Genomic DNA, 17,798 nt, shown 5'->3' on the forward strand with positions numbered 1-17,798 from the left:
CTCCAAAATCGAATTTATTTTCAAATAAGAAAAGTTTTGTGTTGGTGCTTTTTTTCAAATTCAAAAGTTTCAGCAACTACTCTAAGGATACATACACATGAAGATGATGGAATCACTTGAAACATTTGAATCCTGGCTTAATTTTATTGAATACCCTAGAATTGGCAGTTTTGGCCCTTAGTTAGCCAGTCTGATTATAAAATCTCAGTCGATGTTGACAATGAAGACCTTTAATAATAATAGAAACAGCGTCTCCTAGGCACCATGCTGTGTTCCTCACATACATTATAAGAATCCACGGAGTTTGGCAATATTACCGCTCCAGTTTTACAGGTAAAGAAACTGAGATGGATTTGTTGGACGTAGGGCTCAGGACCATGGACTTGTTGTACCACAAGATTAATTGGCATAGTCCAGAAAAACAATGTTCTACATCCCATTTAGCTAAGTAGTGCCGGGTCTTTTAAAAGCTTGTGAGCAGCCAATAAAGTGCAACTACTGATGTCTCCCCTTCTGGAGGCAAACACAGTGAAGGAAACTGAAGACATATAGAAATAGTTCAGTGGACTAATGACCACAAGAATATCAGCCTACATGATCCTGAGATCAGAAGAACTAGAAGGTGCCTGGCTACCACTACCAACCACACTGAAAGGGAGCATATTAGAAGGAATTTTCAGTCAAGGGGGTGGTGGTATTAAGTGTCCTCAAGTCAGTACCAACTCATAGCAACCCTGGATAGGGTTTCAGAGGCGTGGGTGGTGGGTTTGAACCACAGCAGGACTCTGGCCAAGCAGTAGGCCTGTAAGGTGAATAATACTAGAAAAGTATAATCATCCATTTGAGATCATAGGGTCAGCATTTTGTCTGAGGACAAAGTTCAGAAGGCAGGATGGGTTAGAAAAGAAATGGAAATGGGAAACGGAAATAAGATAAGTGATGTTACCATGTAGAGATGGCAGTCAATGACATGAAATAGGATGTGTATGAATTGTTGAATGGAAAGCTGATTTGTTCTGCAAATTCACCAAACGTTTTCAAAAGAAGGCAGGAGGGGAAGAAACTGAGATGGCATCACTTGCCTATAGTCTGAGAACTAATAATAGGTGGCGGAGACAGTATTTGAATCTAAAAGATCGCAGACATTTACAACCCTGTGGAGCACACAGTTCTACTCTGACACACATGAGTTACCAGAGTCAAAATCAACTCAATGGCAACTGGTATACTTGTAGACTTAAAGTAGATCATCAGGTCTCAGAAAGTTTTTGAGGTGCCTCTGGATGGACTTGAACTGCCAACCTTTTGGTTAGTAAACTAGGACGCACGTAACCATTTGCACCATGTCTACCTGACTATAATGCCTTTGTTCTGAACTGGTACAGTACTTTGCCTCACAAACAATGCTTGGGGCAGCCAAATGTTTTCCAACATCGGCTTCAGCATTAAATCACCTGGGATTTTGAGTAATTAACATTCTACTTCCTCATCTGCAAAACGTGTAGGTTCTGTAAAATGAGTAGATTCTGACTTATAGTCTGCAGAGTAGAACTGTGCTCTACCTATAGGGTTTTCAGCGCCTGTTTTCTTTTGTGAGGCTACATCAATTCAACAGCAGTCAGTTTGGTTTGGGGGTTTGGGTGAGCTTTTGGAAGTAGGCTGCTAGGCCTTGCTTCTGAGGTGCCTCTGGGTGAATTCAAATCTTCAACCTCTTAGTAGCAGAGTACTTAACTATTTGTACTACCTAGGGATTCCTAATGACACTTTTAGTGCAGGTAAAGTATTTAGCATATTGCCGGACTCATTAAAGGTTAGCTGTTAGCTATCTTGGAGTCCTGGTGTGGTGCTGTGGGCTAATGCATTAGACTGCAAAGTCGTTTGAACTGCAAGGACGGTGGTTCAAGCTCATCAGCTGCTCCTTGGAAACCTTATACAGGGTCACTATGGGTCGGAATCGACTCAACGGCACTTAACAACAACATCTTGGTATGGGAGTCCTGGTGTGGCACTGTGAGTAAATGTGCTGGCCTCCAAAGTTGGTTTGAACTGCAAGGTCATTGGTTCAAGCTCACAAGCTGCTCCTTGGAAACCCTATACAGGGTCACTATGGGTCGGAACCGACTTGATGACACTTAACAACAAATCCTAGAATGGTGTTGTATGCTAAGCATTAGACTGCTAACCTCAAGGGCAGCAGTTCAAATCCACCAGCCACGCCTTGGAAACCCTACATAAGGTCACTAGGAGTTTGAACCAACTCATCAGCACTTAACAGTAATTGTTAGCATTAGTCCTAAACACTGTATTTCACCTTAGTGTGAGATTCCAGCCACTCCTTGAAAGATGTGACAATCTGCTTCCATAAAGCTTCATAGGCTTGGAAACCCTATAGGACAATTCTACCCTGTCCTGTAGGGTCACATTAGCAAGAGCTCTTTTTAGTACCCACTCTACCAAAGGGTAAATGGAAGGAGAATTTTCTTTTCTCTCCACCAAGACAAAGGAAACAGTTAGCTCTTTTAAAAAGTGGTAAATAATACCAACCTCAGTTGAATTCTATAGATTAGGAACATACCTTTCGTGTCTAATTCAAGCAGCAAAACTGTCACAGGCAACACAGTTTAGAGGAACCCACACACAAGTTCAAACGGAGGAGGAGCATCATCAGTATTGAATGAAGGTGGTGTTGGTAGCGAAGTAGTCTATTTTTGTTTCTGAACTTGAGTTTTCTACTACAAGTAGAAGACAAAGGAGCCTAGTTCTATTCGTAACACAGGGGTTAAAGTGCTCAGCTGCTAATGAAAGGTTGGTGGTTCGAAGCCATCAGCTGCTCCATAGGAGAAAGTGATAGTGATAGTCTGCTTTTATAAAGATCTATAGTTGTGTACCTGTCCTAGTCTGTCCCATAGGGTCACTATGAGAAAGAAGGAATTTGACAGCAGCAGATTTAAGGAATCAAATGCCTTGAAATCTCCAGAAAACTAGGTAGAATACCTTTCTTTAATTCTTTTCTGGTGTTTGAAATACATATTTGCAATGAAACTGAGATTTGGACTTTCTATCAAATGTAATTCATGTGAACAAATACTTTAAGAGGAATTCTGAGACAGGATGTAAGGTATTATTTTTTGAAAAAGGTTTTAAGTTGAACAACGGGTGTACATTTTCGGTGTTTAGACCTTAAGGAGAAAGATGAGGTTTTTCTGCTCCCGTAAAGATTTATAGTCTCAGAAATCCTATACGGGGTCGCTGTGAGTTGGAGCCGACTCCACAGCACATCACCACCACCACAAGAGGAACTGATAGTTGAGGTATTTAGCAAACCAGATTTGATTACCAGCATTCTCTCTTCACATTGACCAGTCTGTCTAAAGGATCTGCTTGGGGTCTGATGCAGGGCTTGTCAATGCGAGATTGGGAATTAAGTGCATTTGACTAAGGGATAGGATTTAAGGCCATTGATATCACCTCATGGTACTCCATAGAAGAGAAGATGACCCATTTGAGAATGTTTCAACACCTCCCAAATGGAGAACAAGGTCAGCAGTTCAACCCCTAGCTAGTCTTCAGAAATCCTATGCAGGGATGCTATGAGTCAGAACTGACTCGCCGACACTCAACAACAAGACAATGGAGAATGGAGTAGAGGGGGCCGAGTAGATCTCAATAGCCAGTCAGTAAAAATAACAAAAACCAGCACAACACTTAACGTTGATCATGTCTTGGTTCCAATATTTATTACATTGACATTACTACATTGAATACTAGGATAAATACATAATAATTTCTCTTACATAAAATTGTAATGATAATGTTGAGTAGGATCAAACCCTGAGGATTTCACAGAAACATCAGGATTTCATCAGCCAGACAGTAGCCAGAGTCCTTGTGACCAGTGCTCTTCTCACATTGGCAAATGCTCTGGGCCAGAGTTTTAAACAACACCTACATGCCACTACCGTCCAATAATGCTAAAGCCTGGGCATCACCTGACTTCAACCATGTCTCCACTGACCCATGGGTTTCAACCCCAAGAAAAGGGAAATGCAATTTGGCACTTCAGGCCTACAAACACTCCCTTCATCCAGACAATCCTGGCTCTTTGGAAGTTGTTTTTTTTAATTTCTGGTTCTTTCCTGTATTATTATTATTGACTGAGTTTTGCAACAGAGGCCCCACAATGACGTCCATGGACTTCATGTTAACGCCTGGATGTGTTAGGAGGAGAAAGAGGCCACCCCTCTCTGTTGGCACAAAGCCACAGTGTGTGGCCTGTAGGGGAATTCTATTCTACTGGGCTTGACTAGCCCCTTGGGCCCCCCTGAATACTTTATAGGACACTGCATGACGTGGTGGCAGTTTCCCAAACTCTCAGAACCCAGATCTGAGAAAAGTCCTATGAAAGCCACCCCAGTGTTGTGCAGAACAAATAGACGTCAATGAGCACAATGCCTAGTTTTGAAGCGAATGCCTTGCTCCCAGTCATCCCTGTACAGTACAGCATGTTTGCGAGAAAGCACAACCCTGACCTTCACACAACGTCGCTACCTGCCATCCTCACTCCATTTCCCCACAGGTGACAGTGGCAGCGGAGTCCTAGACACTTCTTCTGCATGACTTCTAATGGTGGACCTCCTGGTTTTTGTACTATTCAGTCGAAGGGCCCCTGGAGCATCTAAGAACGGCCAGTATGATAAAGCCTAAAACCTGGAGTCGAGGCAGAAATGCACTTGCCCTGGTCCAAAGTCCACTCTGGAGTGGCGCAGAGAGGCACAGCCGAGTCACCGCAGGCCCTCCCGCCTCAGAGGGTGTCTGCTGCTGGGATCCTAGAGGTGCACAGGAAGTCAGATCTCCAATTGCTTCAGATATTGGGGTGTAAAAGAGAACTCAATGAGGACTTCCAGTTGCCCCCAAACCATGGCTGCTTAGCTCTACAATGTTCCTTCTTTTATCTGTTGGATAAAGAGGTTTCTCTCATCTTCCGGAGTCCGCCCATTTTGAGCCCGCACAATACACGTGGGCCGGTGAAGGTTGAGCATGTATATCAAATGCTGCTTCTCGTTCTTGAGCTCCTCAATTTGGGCCTTCAGTTCGGCATTCACACTCTCCAGCTTCTCCGACTCCTGGGGGACAAATCATAGAGGCATTGGGAATGGAACTAAAAGGCCAGTGAAGAGGGGTGACTGGGGGTACTGCCTCAGGAGCAAGGGAAACTCCTGGGACCCTTTAGACATCATCAAGCAGGGACTACCCTGCAGAGGGCGCACAGCTGTCTCTGCTGCAATATCCCACAAGGTTGGGAGAGTAGTACTAGGTCTCGGACAATCCAGACCCTGGGGAAGCCATTGAACCTGGGGTAGTCTTCAGAAATGCCCTAAAGTTTCTACTACAGAGCCAGGTTGTGACTCAATTAATATAGCTACAGTTGAACTTTTGGTTCAGAACACTCTGCATGGAGCCCAGCAGCCCATATGTAGGTCTTCTGGGCCTATAAGGATCTTAGGGGCTGGGAAGGGACCTGGATTAAGACTCTACCCTAGCATGTGTACACTCAGGGAAGAAGAGGGCACAGCCATGGAAAGATGGCCTGGCATCATCCTTATCTGCTCAGCCTGCCCACAGATGCTGATGCTTCTCCCTTCTGGAAGGGTAGCTGGTGGGCAGAGCCAGGGAGAAAGGCTGAAGAGTTAAGAACTAGACAGGAGCGCCAAGAAAATGTAAACACTCTTGCGGATTCAAGGAATAATTTGTCTGAAGACATTAATGAAAGGCTATTTCACAGAGAGTCAAATGAGAGCTGACAGCTTCTTTTTCTCAGGAAAACGGACTTTTAGTGAAGTCTCTTTAACAGGGCTGACATACCCTGCAGCTTGGGTGTGTATATGGAATGGCTGAGGCTCCTAGGAATCTGAGCTTCAGATGACCCTGTGGCTTTTAATCCACACACCTGCTTTTCATATATCCAGAGTCACGTTCATTGTGCTAAAAGTTATGTTGCCACATTGTTCTGAGACTGGCATTTCTGCTACCAACTACATGGTCCTTCTTGGGAAAGCACTTGCTGTTAGGAGAAGGTAGGCACAAAGAAGCAGAGGGGGCAAAGATTGAAAGCACTCACTTTTTGTAGGCACTCCGTCTTTTCCTTCTTTTTGTTTCGGCACTTGGCAGCTGCAATTTTATTCCTTTCCCGCCGCCGCTTTTTCCTTTCATCTTCTTCAGGGGCTGCCTATAAAACCCAAAAGGCACACGCTTAATACCCAAAGCCAAACCTATTGCCATCAAATTGACTCCAACTCATAGTAGCAACCCCATGTTACAGAGCAGGACTGCGCTAAAGGTTTGGCTTGGCTATAAACTATATGGATCGCCCAGTCCATTTTTCTGTGGTGCCACTGGGTGGGTTCGAACCCTTGACCTTTGGGTTAGTCACTCCCCCCAGGGACCTTCACACAATAAGTGCTGTCGTTGTTGGTGGTGTTAAGTGCCATTGAGTCAGTTTCAATTCATAGCAACCCTGTATATGGTTTCCAAAGAGCTGCTTGTGGGTTTGAATTCCAACCCTGTGATTAGCAGTCCAGTGCTTATCTTACAGCACCATACACCAGGACTCTATGGTGGTGGTAGTTATGTGCCATGGAGTTGGTTCTGACTCATAGTGACCCTGTACAGGGTTTCCGAGGCTGTAAATCTTTACTGGAGCAGAAAGCCTCATCTTTCTCCCCGCAGAACAGCTCGTAGTTTCGAACTGCTGACCCTGAGGTTCACAGCCTGATTCGTAACCACTACGCTACCAGAGCTCAGGATGAAAAATGAAAACCAAAAACTGTCAGTTAACAAATAAAATTATACCGGCAATATTAAATCCACTGTCAAAATGCTATTTCTCACCTGTAGTGACTGCTCCTTAGGGTTCCTAAGACTCAATTTTTATGAGAGCAGACAGCCTTACCTTTCAGCAACTGGTGAGTTCGAACCACTAACTTAAGGTTAGCAGCCCAATGCTTAACCCATTATGCCATTAGAGCTCACATTGGCTATATTGTTGTTGTTACTTGCAGTCAAGTTGGTTCTGACTCATAGAGACCCTATGTAGGGTTTCCGATGAGCAGCTGGTGGGTTTGAACTACCGATCTTGTGGTTCTCAGTCTAGTACTTATCCTATAGCACCACACCAAGTGTCTATTTGCAATATTAGCAAGACAAAATTTTAATCTATTTTAAAAACACATTTTGATTTTGGTCTGAGTTTGCTATTTAAACTGACAATGATTGGCACTGATTGTAATCATTTAGAGCAGGAAACAGATTCTGTTTGTAAATATGTCCTTTCTCCTAGAATTATGAGTGATGTCAGGAATATCACCTAGACACAGTCTTCCCTGTTTGTGTTGGGATTCAGGTCTTAAGCTGGAGATCCAAAGACAACCCCATTCATCTTGGTATTTGCCTTGAGTCAGAGTATGTACCACTCAAATTTGGGTGAAACTCCTGGGGAACAGGAACCTAAGCCCCTCCCCAACCCAAACGGCATTATCAGTCCATGGCTAGGGTGCCACCTATGGGTGGTGAACTACAGCCCTCCACTGAGTCACCTCACAAATCTCTGGAGATCTTCAGACAAATGCTTCCTGCTTTAGGATAAATTGTGACCTCATGAGGACTGATGAAGAATCAGCAAAATCCGGCAGCTGGAGATCAGAGTCCAGCTGGGATAAAGTGTTCTTGGTAGAACAAATGGGTGAAGATTTGGGCTTCTAATATCAGACCCTGACAGCTCTGGACAGTGGGAAACGGGGCAAGGAACCAGACCTCAAATAAAAGAGCTCCTAGGACGCCAAAAGAAATTAATCATATTAACTGTGTAATAGGGTCAATGTGAAGATCATATTAGTTAATATAGGTAAAATACTTTGACTAGTGTCTTTTTAAAAAAAAAACAACAACCCTCAAACTCAATGTCATCAAACTAATTCCTACTCAAAGCAACTCTATATAGGATTTCCGAGGCTGTAAGTTTTTACACAACAGAAAGATCTCATCCTTCTTCTGCGGAGCAGCTGGTGAGTTTGAACTGTCAACCTTGTGCTTATCCTACAAAGTCCAGTGCTTAGCCTGCAGAGTCACTATGTCTAGTTTTTGGTCAATGCTATGTGAGTTTTAGCTATTATCACTAACATCATTATAATCTTCAAGAACTCAGCAACCCTGGCCTTTCCTTTGCAACCCTATAGATACTTAGGATAGAATGTTAAGAATACAGAATTTTCTCACATGAGAAAATATCTTGAAAGTAGAGCAAATCTCAGAATCACAGACTACTAGAGCTGGGAAGACTTTCTGAAGACCATCTAGTTCAACTCCCTCGTGTGACTAATGAGGAAACTAAGGAATGGTGTGACCAGTAGTAAAGTGCCCAGGGAAGCCCCAATCTCAAGATATTTGATTCAAAACAATACAACAACAATAACAAAAACTTCCTGAGTGCCTCATGGTCCACCTTACACTGTCCTCTATTGGACTGGGCACCAATGAACATGTGGTGGGAATGCTGCTTTCCTTTGTGACCCCCTCTGAGGATAACTGGGGCACAGTTAAGGCCTATAATGATGCCTCATGAATACAGCCTCATGTAGTAGTCCTGGCTACTTGTTCACTGAAGGCTAAATATCAGTCGGGTCCCTCTGCTCAACCCTGAAAAAATGTCATCGCATTGAACCCTCTTATCAATCTTATGCAGAAGTCGGTTTTACCCTCTTTTAGATTCTTCATCAAACACCTTTTAAACTTAGTCCTTTTGGTCACTTCCACTACTCCTAGACCAAAGGCTGTGACCATGTCAATCAAGTAAACAACAAACACTCCCATTTCTGAATCATCTTATTCTTCTGTTGCTGTTGTTAGGAGCTGGAGAGTCAGTTCTGACTCAGAGCATTCTAGCTGTACTTTGCCAAGACAGATTTTAGCAGTACATTCTATATTCTTCACCAACACCATAATCTAAAGGCATTAGTTCTTCTTTGGTCTTCCTTATTCATTGTCCAACTGTCATACCCATATGAGGTGACTGAAAATACCATGGCTTGGGCCAGGCATACCTCAGTTCTCAAGGTGACATTTTTGCTTTTTGACACTTGAAGGCAATCTTTTGCAGCAGATTTGCCCAATGTAACGTGTCATTTGATTTTGTGACTGCTGCTTCCATGGGCACCACCTTACATGGGTCTTCACTTTGCAAACATAAAAGGAAGACCAACAGAGCGGCCAAGTCCCCAGTTCTGACATCCCTGAGTATCACAGCATTACTAGCAACTGCCTCCCTGCCTTCTGGTCATGCCGATTACTCCTGGGTGTCTTGCCAATCACTGAGTGAGGAAGAGTGCAAGTGCCAGAAACAGAATTGAACTTGGAGCAGACACCTGGTCCCATGGCTGTAAACATTGCTACAGAGAAGGATGGGAGCGACTGGCCAGGCCTTGCTTTATTTCTAGACACCTAGATCCTTGTAACAAAGAAAATTGTCACACTCCACATTCTTCAGAACTAGACACATAGATCATCCAAACCCACTTCAAGGCATTATATACTATCTGTATGGCTTCCAACTTTGTATCTAGCCCTGGCTTTCCCCTGAATTCCAGACTCACAAATTCACTGTCTTCTTGATACCCACACTGAAGATGGAACTCCTGCTCTTGTCCTCACCCAATCTCCTACAGTCTTCCCAGTCTCACCAGCAAGTGAGCACTCTGCCCTTATAGTTGCTGAGACCATAAACTTTGGAGTCATCTTGAGTCTTATTCCCCTCACATCCCATGTCCAGTCTATCAGTAAATCAGCGTCACCTTCAAAATCGACCTAGAATCCAACCACATCTTAGTTCCCGCTGCCTCATCTTCCTCCTGGATTATGTGGGGGTCTCCTTTCTGCCATCTCTTTTCAACATGATGGCCAAGGTGACCATGTGAAAATATAAGTGGGACCATGTCATTCCTTGGCTCAAAAACTGTCCAATGACTTCCTATCTCATTCTGTCTAAATGGTTACATCTTTACACTAGTCTATATGAGCAGAACTAACTCAAATGCATTTAACAACAACGTAAGACTCACCATGATCTGCTCCGTACCCATCACCTCAATTCCAACTTCATCCTCTAATCCACACTCCACCCCAACCTCACAGCCCACTTGTTGCTCTTCAGGTTCCTCAGCCCCACTCCGACCTCCATGCCCTTCTTGCTCTTGTGCCCGATGCCCACATGACTCCCTCCATCTCCTCCTCCATCATCAAAGCCCTCTCCCCGTTCCCTGCTTTAGTTTTCTCCTTTGCATTTGTCTGTCATATTATGTGTTGATTTATATTATGTGTCATTATCTGTTCCCAGTAAAAAGTAAGCTCTCTGAGGGCAGTGTTTTGAGAACAAGTCTGGCACATGGTGGGTGTGCAGTAAATATTGACTGACAGGAAGAGCCACTACCTCAGCTTTCATAACTGACATCTCGAGGGGTCTATCGCTGACAGTGACCGACTCCAGCGCAGAAGACATCCGGTGGCAGAGGTGCTTGTTCTGGATGGCGAACCTCAGCTCCTCCTTGACAAAAGGTGTCAAGTTGGCAAAATCCTCAAACACCAGTGACCCAGGAGGGGACAGGCAGGGGACAATGGCAGAGGCACTGACTTCTGAGGCAGAGACCTGGCCTGGGTGTTGAAGCATCATTTTGCTGAAAGACACATCAAAACCAAAATTACTTTACAGGTTTGGGGACAGGAGATCACATCCCCCTGCCACCTCTACCACCAGAGTTCAGCCCCACAGGAAGTCCTGTAAGCCCACCCCACTCCCCACTGGTTCTACTTGTTCTCATTGCATGCCATACTCATCTTGAAAGAAACAGGTTCTTAAAATATACAACTCATTGACAAGGATAAAAGGCCCAATTAAAGTCTATGCGTGCTGACCTTTCATGCTACCCTGAACTCTTAAAACAGTTGTGCATATATGCAAATACAGCCTTAAACAGTTCTGAAAATAGTTGTTGTTAGTTGCACTCCATTAGATTCTGATTCATGGAGGCCCTACATGCTACAGCGTATAACTGCCCCATAGGGTTTTCTTGGCTGTAATTCCTAAGGAAACGGATTACCAGGCCTTTTCTTCTGCAGTGATATTGGATGGGCTTGAACCCCAACTTTTTATGACACCCAGGTAGCAGAAAGCAGTAGAGTAATGTATTTTTTCTTTAAATCAGCGTGATGATTATGTAATTCCACCCTTTAGTCTCTTTTAGAAAAAGAAATTTAGCAGGCATTTAAAATCACATTGAATCTATCAGCAAGTGGACGTAAAAGGCATGGGTGGAGGGCACTTCAATTTTTCAAATGTATTTCTGAAGCCTCTTTTTCAGGGAGCTGGATCAGGGAAGGGAGGGAGTAAGGGAAGTATTGTTTCTCCCCAGCCCTTGGTAGGCGTGAGGAGTGGGGATGCAGGTCACAGGGGACCAGCAATCACTTCATAAGCAAAAGACCTCAGAGTTAAGGAAGTGAAGAGCTAAAGAAAAAAAAAAAAGAAAGTGAAGAGCTAAGGATTTGGACATCTGAGGGGGTTATTGGACTTTTAACTTAGGGAGGGGCCTGGTTTGGTGTCAGAGTAGGCACCAGGGCCTGGCTCTGTCATTAAGGAGTAGTGTAACTCAAACCATTCCCCTTAGCTCTCTGAGACTCTGTCTTCTGGTGAACATCTGAGAGCCCCTTGTTGTTAGGTGCCATCTAGGCAGTTCCTTCTCATAGCAACCATTGGCACAGTTCCCTAGCGTAGTGGGTAAGCCTCTTTCATCATCTTCTCCCCGAGTCTGGCTCAAAGCCTAACTCTGTCTGCTTACAATATACAGGCTGTAGACCACTTGACAGAATTTTAAAAATGGGGAGGGAGTGGTTGAATGAAATGACCTCCAGGGTCCCTTCTACCTCTACCACTCTATAACTCAAAGAATTTAAAAAGGAGCAAAAATAGAAAGAGATCCACAGTGCCAATCTGGAATACCAGTTCCCATCAAGTTGACTCTGACTCATGGTGACCCCATGCATGTTACAGTAGAGCTGTACTCCTTACGTTTTGCACTGATTCATTTTTAGGAAGTAGGCCATCAGGTCACTCTTCTGAGGTATCTCTGAGTGGACTCGAACCTCCAACCTTTTGTTTAGTAGTGAGCAGTTAACCTTTTGCATGCCCCAGGGACTCAGTCACCCAAACATCTCTCCTTACCATGTATACCCTAGAATGAAGAGCTGTTCCTTAAAAGCGAGGCCCAGTAGTAACCTTTCCTTCTTGTCTCTGCAGTTCTGGAGGGGTAGTGAGTGTGGGGACTGCCTGAGCAGGCAATCCACTGTACCGACTCTCTGCATCTGGGACCTGTGGTCCAGCAGACAGGAAGTCAGTCCTCTGGCAAATTCCTAGCAATTTAAAGAGTGCCTCCTACATGCCAGAAACCTATGCATATTGTCTCATTTAATCCTCTCAAGAACCCAGTGAGGGAGCAGCTAGAACAGAAGATATTTCTTGAAAGAAAGACCAACAGGAAAAATACAAAACAATAATGGCAGTCCAACTGATTACTACAAGAACAAGCAAGTTGCTCACCCAGGAGACATCAAGGCAAGTGGTCAGGTCTCCTCAGAGCAAACCTCCTTCCAAGACTAAGACTCAATGGGAATACATGCTATGATTGGTGACCACGTTTGTCACGGATAAGGGGAAGTGAGGGAAAAACAGCAATGAAGCTGTGAGCTAAGCCCTACAACGTTCAATAGATTCCTGTGAACCCGGGTGGAGCCCTGATTGGCCAGCAGTGTGGCAAGACCTGGGGACTCTTTGGCCCAGAGTCAGTGACATAGCCACAGAGGACTAGAGTGGAGAGTGAAGTGTCCAGCTGATAAGAAGAAAGGGCATATGCAGAAGAATATCCACACTTGCAGATAATACCCACTTGACCTGGCTTCAATGACTGGATGATCAGAGCTCAACCAGAAGAAGAAAGAAGAGGAAAAAAAGAGTAATCTGATACAACTTGATGAACTTGACCTATACCTATGGATGCAGTAGCTCAAAAGAGGGAACAAATCTTTATAGCAGGGATCATTCCCACCCCCTCCATACACAGAGTAGACAGGGATGGGCAACTTGGACATTGGCTACCCAAAATGGGGGGGCTACAGAGGCAAGAAGTGACTGGCTTACAAGTTTTCAACAGGGAGCCTATATCCAGAGGGCGTGGAGGAAGGTAGAATCTCCACTGAGTAATATTCAATCTGTCTAGGCGGGGTTGAAGAAAGGAAATGTGAATAAGTCTCTTGTGATACAATGGTGAATAATAGTTATCAGGACTGATTGTGAAGGTTGGAAATGTAAAGGTAGATGTTTTGTAGGAAGGAGGGAAATGATTAACTTTGCAGTCTAGGAGCGGAAGTCGTTGTGACCATGAAGGGAAAAGAGTGGGGCGCAGGATCCTACCCAGAGAAGCAGTGATGCCTGAGATGGTGGCAGAGACGATGATGTGGAGAGATGGAGTGGCTGGGGACTTTAGACCCAGAGAGGGAGAGGGGCTTTGTGCTGACTACCGGTGGACAGGCTTGCAGGGTATACCCTTTGGATGGTTGATGATGCATGGAGGGGATTGTAACCATGGCAAAGAAATGATGTACGATAGGATGAATGTAAAACTAATGTCCTCCCATGTAACTATCACATAATTCACAATAAAACATTTAAAAAAAAGGGGGAGGGATGACCCAGTGAGGAATCAGATAGGTTTGAAGTGTTTTAAAAAAAACACTTTTTTAAACAGGGAAAGATATTAATAAATTACAAGGTAACCTCAAAGAACATTAATACACCTGCACATCAAAAAGAAAAGAAAAAGAAAATCAGGAAGATTTAGTAAACAGTAACACAACAGAAATGAAAACGAAAAGAAAGTCTACATAGAAAAACTCAGCCCAGAAAATTATGTGGAACAAAGAAACCACACACACAAAAAAAGCATATAGCAAAATAACAGCAATTAATTAATGTTGTTGTTAAGTGCTGTCGAGTCAGTTCTGACCCATACGACCCTGTATAAGGTTTCCAAGGAGCTACTGGTGAACTTGAACCTCCGACCATGAGGTTCAAACCGACTATGTAGTCCAGAGCATTAACCTGCAGCACCACACGAGGACTGCAATTAATTCATACTCATTGATAATTACACAAATGTACCTGGATTAAATGCACCAGTAAAGAGACAGAGCAGAAGGGACAAGAAAAGAGGATCCTTCAATATGCTGTCTATAAGAGACACATCAAAAGATGGAGACAGACTAAATGCCCATCAATAGAAGGATAGTTAAACAAACTTTGGTACATACACACAATGGAATACTATGAAACGTTGAAGAATAACGATGAATCTGGGAAACACAGTGTTGAACCTAGAGGACGTTGTTGTTGTTAAGTGTTGTTGAGTTGGTTCCAACCCATAGCGACCCTATATACGGTTTCCTAGGAGCAACTGGTGAGCTTGAACTGCTGACCTTGCAGTTCAAACGGCTTTGCAGTCTGGCGCATTAACCCACAGCGCCACACCAGGACTCCTAGAGGACATTGTTATTGTTGTTAAGTGCCATCGAGTCGATTCTGACCCATAGCGACCCTGTATAGGGTTTTCGAGGAGCAGCTGGTGAGGTTGAACTGCCTACCTCGTAGTTCAAACGGCTTTGCAGTCTGACACATTAACCCACAGTGCCACACCAGGAGTCCATTATTGTTGTTGTTAAGTGCCGTCGAGTCGGTTCCGACCCATAACGACCCTGTACAGGGTTTCCGAGGGTGTAAATCTTTACGGGAGTAGAAAGCCTCATCTTTCTCCCGCAGAGCGGCTGGTAGTTCTGAACCGCTGACCTTAAAGGTTCGCAGCCCGATTCGTAACCACTATGCTACCAGAGTCCATTAGGCTGAGTTAAATTAGTCAATCACAAAAGGACAAATATTGTATGAGACCGATGTAAAAAACTAAGAAAAAGTTTTCTTGACAAAAGAAACAACCTATGATGATGGTTAAGGGAGAAGGAGGGAGGGAAAATTATTCACAGGCTAGAGGGTAGACACACATTTACATGGGTGACAGGGCAGGCAATATACAAGAACAAAGATGAAGACAGTGGGAGACAAAGGGAAGAATGCAATAGTTAAGGAAATAGACAAATATTGCTAGCTAATGGTACAGGGAGGGGATTGCAGTCATTTTAATGAAGCAAAGTATATGATTTGATTAATGTAAAACTGATGATCTGCTCTATAAATCTTCACTCAATTCACAATGGAAAGTGAAAAAAAAAAATAAAGGAACCCAGTGAGTTCAGTGCTAGCCCCATTTTTGAGGTGATATGTTGTTGTTAAGTGCCGTCGAGTTGGTTCCGACCCACAGAGACCCTGAACAGGATTTCCGAGGCTGTAAATCTTTATGGGAGCAGAAAGCCTTATCGTTCTCCCGCAGAGCAGCTGGTTTTTTAGAACTTCTGACCTTGCAGTTTACAGCCTGATTAGTAACCACTACACTACCAGAGAGATAGGTGAGATTTAAACAGGTTAAATAAATTTGCCCAAAGTCATCAAGCTAATATGTGGCAGTGCCAAGACTTGGAATTAGGTTTGTTTGACTCCAGAGCACATAACTTACAGAATATAGAATATTATTTCTGTGTGTCAACTGAAAAACAAAAACACAGAGCAAAACTTTTAGGAGGCAGGCATGGAAGTAGGTTGAGAAGTTGGAACTGCTTTAGTTCCAAAGAAAGACTAAGTACAGAGCTTTGGGGAAACCTGAACTCTATTTATGGAATTGCTGATCTTTATATGTAAGGATACATACTTAGGATGCCACCTGTTTTCCAGAAGAGTACATTTTAAATGACACTAAGGAGTACTGGTGTGGTGCCACAGGATAAGCATTCGACCTCAAAGTTGGTTTGAGCCGCAACATCGGCAGTTCAAACTCGCCAGCCGCTCCTCAGAAACCCTATACAGGGTCACTAAGAGTCAGAACCAACTTGATAGCACTTAACAACAACAACATGTTTAAATGGGTCTTTTATTCATGTTGTTAAGTGCCATTGAATCAGTTCCAACACAAACTCTGTATAGGATTTCTGAGGCTTTTTAAAACCTTTGTGGGAGCAGAAAGCCTCATCGTTCTCCCATAGAGCAGTTAGTGAGCTCAAATTGCTGACCTTGTGGTTCACAGTCCTGTGCTAATCCTATGGAGTCACCCATGTTGTTGTTGTTGTTATGTGCCGTGGAGTCGGTTCCGACTCATAGCGACCCTGTACAAGGTTTCCAAGGCTGTAAATCTTTACGGGAGCAGAACGCCTCATCTTTCTCCCGCGGAGCAGCTGATAGTTTCGAACTGCTAACCTTTAGGTTCGCAGCCCGATTCGTAACCACTATGCTACTAGAGCTCCTTATGGAGTCACCCATAGAGTTTCCAAAATGGGTCAGAAGATCAAGATATGAGGCCACATCAAGATACCTAAGGCAAATAATCTAACCTTCCAGTGGTTTCTCTGTTAAGGCAGGTCCCTGAGTGGTGAAAACTGTTTTGCACTTCATAACTAACCTAAACTTGGCAGTTTAAATCCTCCCAGCAGTACTGTGGAAGAAATGCCTGGTAATCTCCTTCTGTAAAGATTATAGCCAAGAAACTCCTATGGAGCACTTCTTCTCTGTAACACACAGATGGGATCACCACAAGTCCAACTGATTCCATAACCGTGAGCTTGGCTTTGGGGGGTAATGAAAACTAGTATCAATCACTCAATTTCCCATAGAATCTAGTGAGGAGTTTCAGAAATACATGAATATGCTCTGGAAAGCATTATGCAAATAGGAAATCTGTTATTACTGGCTCCTCCAGGGATCCTTCCAGCCCAGGGTTGACTCTCTGGCAGGGGTTTTGTGGAGTCCAGGTAGATCTTGATAAGTGAGGACAAGAATTCCAATCCCAATGAAGGCTACTCATTTTTCAAAGAAACCAGGAAATAGCATGTGATTCTCTTCCACACACAGCGTCCTGAGTCGGAACTGCAGTCCTATCCATTTAATCCTATAACCTTAGGTCACCGTCACCGGGAGGATACTCCTCTCCCATAGGTGATTAACTCCTCTGAGAAAGCAGCCAGCTAAAGCCAGAGTCTTCAGATTCTTCTAGGCATTCATGTTTTCCCTCCCTTTCCAACTTCATTACAATCAAATAGGAATTCCGAGCTACCACTGGGCTGGCCTTTGTTTGGTAGACTGGATGGCTCCCTTCTACATGGGTAGTTTGAATTCCACTGTAGTTGAGTATATTCCATTCCTCCACTCAACTAAGTTTATTAATGAGCTCTCAGGGCTTGGGGGTCTGCTGTTTGGGATTTTTCTCTTCCTTCTTAGTATAAAGAAGTCTTGATAAAAGAAACTGAAGAATGTCAGTGGTGTGGAATGTTTTTGTATGAAAAGCACTGGGTGGGCTTCCTTGGGATGGAAATGGATTGTAAAATGTTAAAAAAAAAAAAATCTTTCAGAAGATGAAACCATTGTATCTGTAAAGATACGGGCTTTCTCTGCACTAGGCTGAGGTTTAGCCTTTCAGGACACTTTCTAGTTACTCCTTCACATATTATTTTAAAATATGATTCAGCCCAGACTCAGGCAGTGTCCCTGCATGGAAAATGAAGTTCAGTCTTCACACAAATTTTGCAGAAAATTGAGATCCTTGAATACCCAT

At 43.7% G+C, this 17,798-nt stretch overlaps 1 protein-coding gene across 1 annotated transcript; it reads right to left on the reverse strand.

Annotated features, from left to right (window-relative positions):
• Positions 1-4,931: 4,931 nt before the first annotated feature.
• ATF3 (activating transcription factor 3) lies at positions 4,932-10,717 on the reverse strand. Its single transcript, XM_006834019.1, has 3 exons — positions 10,478-10,717; positions 6,119-6,226; positions 4,932-5,123 (listed from the first exon to the last, which is right to left on the reverse strand). Exons 1-3 carry the CDS (start codon positions 10,715-10,717, stop codon positions 4,932-4,934), a joined length of 540 nt encoding a protein of 179 aa, XP_006834082.1.
• Between the last annotated feature and the right edge of the window lie 7,081 nt (positions 10,718-17,798).

The sequence above is a fragment of the Chrysochloris asiatica genome, unplaced genomic scaffold (assembly GCF_000296735.1).
Source record: "Chrysochloris asiatica unplaced genomic scaffold, ChrAsi1.0 scaffold00009, whole genome shotgun sequence".
Classification (NCBI taxonomy): Eukaryota; Metazoa; Chordata; class Mammalia; order Afrosoricida; family Chrysochloridae; genus Chrysochloris; species Chrysochloris asiatica.